Source organism: Cucurbita pepo, chromosome 6, assembly GCF_057944985.1.
Source record: "Cucurbita pepo subsp. pepo isolate OVF chromosome 6, ASM5794498v1, whole genome shotgun sequence".
Taxonomy (NCBI): domain Eukaryota; kingdom Viridiplantae; phylum Streptophyta; class Magnoliopsida; order Cucurbitales; family Cucurbitaceae; genus Cucurbita; species Cucurbita pepo.
Window position 1 is genome coordinate 16,474,950 of NC_141803.1, and position 7,394 is coordinate 16,482,343.

The 7,394-nt window shown below is 38.0% G+C and overlaps 1 protein-coding gene across 1 annotated transcript; it reads right to left on the reverse strand.

Moving 5' to 3' along the window:
- Positions 1 to 215: 215 nt before the first annotated feature.
- AGL12 (AGAMOUS-like 12) lies at positions 216 to 6,723 on the reverse strand. Its single transcript, XM_023680573.2, has 7 exons — positions 6,394 to 6,723; positions 4,947 to 5,031; positions 3,512 to 3,570; positions 3,124 to 3,229; positions 2,984 to 3,025; positions 679 to 720; positions 216 to 601 (listed from the first exon to the last, which is right to left on the reverse strand). Exons 1-7 carry the CDS (start codon positions 6,573 to 6,575, stop codon positions 497 to 499), a joined length of 621 nt encoding a protein of 206 aa, XP_023536341.1. The 5' UTR covers positions 6,576 to 6,723; the 3' UTR covers positions 216 to 496.
- Positions 6,724 to 7,394: the final 671 nt, after the last annotated feature.

The following is a 7,394-nucleotide window of genomic DNA, read 5'->3' on the forward strand; positions in this document are numbered from 1 at the left end:
GACGATAACTTGCTCCATAGTCTACCAAAAGGTAAGAACTCCGTTTCTACTTCTTCCTTGCAACGTGGTCTTTAAGTACATTCGATACTATCCTACGGGCAAAGTTCAAATAAGTAGTCTAGTAAACTACCTATCTCGATTAGGGCTTAATTCTTTCGAAATTAGTGCTTTTTCGTCATCCATATTTCACAAAATCTTTTAAATCGATTTAAAAATGGTACGACATTCAAATAAAAAATTTATTGGGAAAACTATGGCATGGATAGTAATATTACAAAAGAAAAGAGTGACAAACTTGATAATGATGACACTAATCATCATTGCCGACAATGCAATTAGCAATGTACATGCATTGTCATTATTTGCATAAAAACAACGTTAAAGTCTGCTAAAAGTAGTAAAACAGCAACCTCAACCTCACACAGGTAAGTAGCTACATAGATGTCCTCATGTCTTTACATTAAAACATATAACATATGCTTTTCTAGCGGCTAACTTAAGTGCAAAGCTGAAATAACTCATCCTGTATAGTTAGTGGATATTGACAGTTGGTAATATTCACAGCTTCAATGTTAGTTGTGTTGCAAATGTTTTCCTCCATCTGCAAATACATTAAAGTTCATACGTTACCGCTTTTAAGAAAATAACAATTTAGTTATTGATGTTCGAGTTGATTACCTTATCGTGAAGATACTTGTTGGCAGCTTTCAGTATGAGTTCCTTTAAAACATAAAGAAATTTTTTTAGGAAATATATGTTTTTGTAAACATTTTCTTAATAAAAATTTGTTCCATAAGTTTATTGATAAATTTGTTCCAACACTAGAAGTAACTCTATTAATGTCATAATGAACTAATAATTTCAAATTTGAGTAGTTGCTAGAGTTAGTTACTAATCACGAACCCTGGTCACTAATTGTTTGTCGTTGGTCTCAATCCTTTGTCACTTGCTAGTAATCGTTGGTCTTGGTCCTCGATCTCCAACCTTGGTCATTGGCAATTGGGTTTAGGAATCAGTGATTAATAACCGAGATCAAGGATCGATAACTAGCAACTAAGACTGAGGACATACGACTAGCGACTGTGGCCAAGGATTGTGGGTAGCAATCACTCCATCGATGTGAGATCTCACATCGTTGGGAGGAGAACAAAGTATTATTTATAAAGATGTGGAAACTTCTGCTTAACAGAGGTGTTTTAAAATCTAGAAGGGAAGTCCAAAAGGGAAAGCCCAAAGAAGATAATATCTCCTAGCGGTGGGCATGGGGCGTTACAAATGGTATCAGAGTCATACACTGGACGACATGCCAGCAAGGAGCTGAGCTCTGAAGAGGGTGGACACGAGGCGGTCTACCAACAAGGACGTTAGGTCCCAAAGAATCAAAGGAGGGAGGGTGGATTAGGGGGTCCCACATTGATTGGAGAAGGGAATGATTGTCAGCGAGCACGTTGGTTGGGGAGGAGAACGAAGTATTCTTTATAAGAGTGTGGAAACTTCTCTCTAGCAGACGCATTTTAAAAACCTTGAGGGGAAGTCCAAAAGTGAAAGCCCAAAGAGGACAATATCTGCTAGCGGTAGGCTTGGGCCGCTACAAATGGTATTAGAGCCATACACCGGACGATTTACCAGCAAGGACGCTGAGCCCCCAAGGGGGTCCACACGAGGCGGTGTGCCAACAAGGACGCTGGACCCCAAAGGGGGTGGTCGTTGCTAATCGTTGGTCCACATTCCTTTGTCTTGCCACCAACTACCAATTATTGTTGACGAATATCGAGAATTTTTTACCTACGACTTGAATCAACAACCAATGGCCAACAATTAGGACCATGGATAAGAGACTAGTGACAAATAACTAGGACCGAGGATTAACAACGAATGATCGATAACGACTAGATTACTGACTATTTGCCACTCCAATGATTTGGACTGAGGACTTGGGATCAACAATCAATTACTTGTGATCGAGAACAATGACACGTAATCAATGACCACTCTAGTGACAGTGGTGATCGTTTGAGGGTGATGACCAAAACCAACAACTGGTCACTAGTTAATAGATCCTTGGGTGGTGGTTATTGATGTTAGGAACCACGAACCTCTACAATGGTATTATATTATCTACTTTGAGCATAAGTTCTCATGGTATTATCTAATGGAGAGTATTCTTATTTAAGAACCCATGATCAACCCCTTCATTAGCCAATGTGGGACTCCTCTCCCAATAATCCTCCCCCTCGAACAAAATACACCATAGAGCCTTACCTCAGGCCTATGGATCCCTCGGACATCCTCTCCTTGATCGAGGCTCGACTCCTCCTCTGAAGCCCTCGAACATAATACACCATTTGTTTGACACTTTAATCACTTTTGACTACACCTTCGAGGCTCACAACTTCTTTTGTTCGACATTTGAGGATTCTATTGACATGGCTAAGTTAAGAGCATGACTCTAATATCATGTTAGGAACCACGAACCTCCATAATAGTATGATATTGCGCACTTTAAGCATAAGTTCTCATGACTTTATTTTTAGTTTTCCTAAAAGGTCTCATACCAATGGACATGTATTCCCTACTTATAAACTCATAATCAATCCCTTAATTGGCCAATGTGGAACTCCTCTCCCAACAATCCTCAACAGTTGATTGCCTATCCCTAGTCTCGATTTCAGTCATTGACTACTAGTCACCAAAGTGGTCACGGGTTAATAGACTCCTGGCCCGATCACAAGCCACTGTCCTCAATCACTTACTACTAGTCATCAGTTGCCTATCATAAATTTCCAATCCCGAGCCCTTAGTCGTTAGTCTCCAGTAGTGGGTGGTGGTTAACGGTCATCGTCGGTGAACATTCATGGTCGACGATGGCCATTAATGTTCATTTTCTTCTCAAACCCATTTTTTATTTCCCAATTTGATTCCTAATCAACTAAATAACACAAATTAAGCCAAAAAAAAAAAAAAAAAAAAAAAAAAAATGAACCTGGTTCCTCAATGCATCAATCTCTTCACACATGAACTTCATCTGCATCACAAAGGTCAATTAATTTCAATGCCTATAAGAACACATCAAAGTGACCAAAAGATAGAGACTTTTTGGTTTGGTTTGTTTTGAAAGCATACCTTTGTAGAACGCACTTGACATATCCAAATCTCAAGTTGCTTCTCAAGCATATCAAGCTCATCCAATGTCCTTATTCCTTCCACTCCTCCTCCTCCTAAAGCATTCCTATATATATATATACACATTCGATAGTGTTTTTTCATAATCAATGCTATCGATGTACACAACTTAAGAACTATGAATATCGACAGAAGATAAAACATGACATGACACAAACATGCAAACATGTTTTTTTTCTTAAAACCTAGGATATGCATGGAACCATTAATTAAACTATGATGGATATGTTTTGTCTTATCAACCTGAATGAAGATTAAGTATTTATGATATCATAACATCGATCAAAAGATCTATTAATTGAACTATTCGAATAAGAAATCTTTATACCTCAGACCCTTTAGGACTTCAATTTCTTGTTTCAGCCTGTTGACCTCCTCCTTTACTTCCTAGATAGCCATGCATTTATGTAAATAACTTTAATCAAGACATAATAATATTAACCATGATATAATAGTATTATATCCATAAAATTTTACGAGTTGAGTCATATATCGGTTATATAGGACACAAATACAGGAAAAAGGGTCGAGCAATTTTGAAATTGTACGTGAACTATGTGTTCGGGCACAATTACTCTCGAGACTAATACAGTTTGCTCTTTCTAGAATCAAAACTTGCTTTTTGTAAAATATCTATATCTAAATCTTTATCTTTAAATATTATATATAAAAGTGGGGTAGGGTGGGACAGGAATTGGAGTGAGGTTAGGGTGGAGAATATAATCCCGTCCCTCGTTCCCATTTACTAATGGAGAAAAATCTCTCTTCGACTCTTTCATCCATTTTCTATTTAAACCCAAGTTAGATAGACATCTCTACTCACCCATCTCAACTTCTCTCAGTCTCGCTCTCATTGTCAGACTCCTCTTGCTTAGGTTTCTTTCTCAGTTGACTCTTTCACCCAATACCCTTGATCTGTCCCAGCTCAACCCTCCTCTAATGTTAGGTTGTCGTGCATAGCGTCACTCTCCTCATGTTTTCGTTAAATGCAATTCGTCTCTCTCTTGATTAGTCCTCGATCTCTCTCATGCAACATTCTCTCTTATGCATGTTCACCTTTGGTTGCCACATATGGCTCATCATCGGGTTCCAAGGCCTCTCTTTTCGTATTGTTTGGTTGAACTTGGAAAGAGTTTTCGATTAGAAGCTACTTGAACGCCTTAGAGCTAAGTTGGGTGTTTTCTATTTAAAATGTTTATATGATTAAAATGAAATATCTTCTATTTTGTATCATACATGACTTTACACTCTAACCCTAACAACTATAATGGAGACCTAATTAACCAAGTCATTTGTTAAATAATCAAGGATCCCTTTTGATAACTTTGTGTAAAAGAAAGAAAAAGTTTCAGCTTTTTATTTATAATTTCTTTAGCTGTGTAGTGCTTTCTACCACACTTCTCAATTCATGAAATAAAATAATGTATCTAAAAGATAGTCATCATTACTAAATCATAAATAGAGATGTCGATTTTATCGGTAAGAACCTGCCCTTAACCTGTCTTGCAAGGACTCGTCCGAACGGGGAAGGGATTCCTCGTTTAGACGAACGATGGGAGAGAGTAGAAAACATTTTTTTTCATAAATGGAATCGGAGACGAGATTATATTCCCTACTCTCATCTCTACCCCAGTTAAGAGCGAGAGAAAAAACCGGAATTATTTAGTTGTTTAATCACGGAGATTATTTAGTTGTTTAATCAGCTTTTGTCACATCTAAAAATAAAATAAATAAAAAAATTAAGAGAAAGAAAAAGAGAGTACCAGGGTTTGGTTGTCTATGGGTGGCTCTGGTGGCTGACTCCCATTGGTGTGGTTCATGTACCTTTCAATAAGCCCTTGCATGGTTCTGTACTCCCACATTTAAATAAGGGAGATCAAACCAATATTTAAAACTAGAAGTGTTTATATGATCTGTAACTCCATCAATCTGGATCGTTTAAAGTTGGGTTGTGTTAGATTGTTCAGTTTAAATTGAATTGAATAATAAGAAAATAGAAAACATTCAGGTTGGTTAGCTGAGTTAACATTTTTTCCGTTACGACGTGAAAAATAAGATTACAATCGTACTCTATCATACTCTACTTTTAAGATTGTTATGAAAATTAAGAATATTTGAAGTTTGTAATCGATGATAGTGATGCTTTGTGACTTATGAATATTTAATATTTGAATTTTATGAGATTTTAGTCATTAATGTAAAATAATTTACAACCCAATCTAATCTAGGTGCGTTGAGTTAGGTTGTGAGCTATATTCGAGTTGCTCGGGACACCAACCCAACTAACTCGAAATTTCGGGTTGGTTTAAAAGATTCTCTCAACCCAACCTGTATTCACTCTTACTCAAAAGATAGAGGTTTACTTGGTCCAAGTATTATGCTCTTGACGAAAAGGTTAGAAATTCGAAACCAATCCTAATATGAGTTGAATTAAACAAAAAAACAAAATATAGAAATTGTGAGATTCCATGTCCGTTGAGAGGAGAACAAGTATTTTTTAGAAGGGTGTGGAAACCTGTCCCTATCAGACGTGTTTTAAAAAGCGTAAGGGGAAACTCGAAAGGGAAAACCCAAAGAAGATAATATCTGATAGCGGTGGACTTATCTTGTTACAAATGGTATTAGAGCCAAACACGGGGCGATATGTCAGCGAGGAGGCTGAGCCCTGAAAGGGGATGGAAACGAGGCGGTGTGCTAGTAAGAACGTTGGGCCCCGAAAGGAGGTGAATTGGAGGGGTCCCACGTCGATTGGAGAAGGGAACGAATGCAAGCGAGGACGCTGGACCTCGAAGGAGGGTGGATTGTGAGATCCCTCATCGGTTGGGGAGGAGATCAAGTATTTTTTATAAGGTTGTAGAAATCTCTCCCTAGCAGACGCGTTTTAAAAACGGTAAGGGGAAACCCAAAAGAAAAAATCCAAATAGAACCATATCTGTTAGCAGTGGGCTTCGGCTATTACAAATGGTATCATAGCAAGAACGGTGGCCCCCGAAGGAAGGTGGATTATGAGATTCCATATCGGTTGCAGAGGAGAACGAAACATTCTATCTGCTCTCGGTGGGCTTGAACTTTTATAAAAGAAAAAAAAAAATCAACTTGAACATAGCTTAACTGACCGAAACATTATACTCTCCACCAAACGTCCTAGCTTTTTAACACATTTGGAGCTAAAAAAACAAAGATGAACAAGATAATAAGAAAAAGCAATACCCTTTAGTGGCGAGTTCATAGAGCTTTCCATGGGCGGAGAAAATGAAGACTCCAATTTCAGCATCGCACAACACAGACAGCTCCTTAGCCTTCTTAAGCAGCCCAGCTCGGCGCTTACAGAACGTCACTTGCCTGTGCACAGGGTTCTCAATCCTCTTCAATTGAACCTTCCCACGAGCCATTTCAACCAATTTCTTGAACTCTGCAGCAGCTGCTCTGCACCCAACCTTCCACTAGTTTGAACTAGCTTCCGGTCAATGCAATATCTCTACTTCTCTTAACCTCTCAAACTCACAAACCCTTAAACCAATCTAATGGGATTCAAAACCCTTTATATAACTTCTTTCATTGTTTTTAATGTCTCAAAGAATATAATTTGGTCGGTAATTTAATTTACTAAGTTTACCTTTATCCATCACTATGGTTTCTTTTTCTTTTATTTTATTATAACTCTCATCTTTGAATCTCTAAAGTCACCAACTTTCTTTTCCATTGTTTTTTCTTCTTTCTCTCTCTCTCTCTCTCTCCCACTATAAGCCCAATGAGTGAAATTCCTTTTTTTATTTATTGACCAATCCCATCTTCCCAACATTTGATTCTCCCATTGTTCATTGTTATTGTCTTGGAAAAGCCTACTTTCTCAAATTAAGAGTGTTGCATCACAAATAAGAACTAGATTACAAAACAAAATTGAGACTTGACCTAAGATTACCCTACTTAGTTTAGGGTTTGTCGACAATAGTGTTGGATATGGCCCACGATTGAAGTATTTGGTATTAGAGTTAGGATGTCGAAACAAATGTCGTCACCACAGAAAGTCGTCGGAGGGATATGATGATGATAAAGAGCGGAAAGGAAGGGAGTGTAACGCTATAGTACCTGTTACCCATGAAAAATAACTATGCAACATAGTTGATAAAGATGTGTCAACTTACAGGCATAAGGCGTGTGGGATGCCATCAAGCATGGTGATGTTGAAGAGCGTAAGGACAGGATGGCTC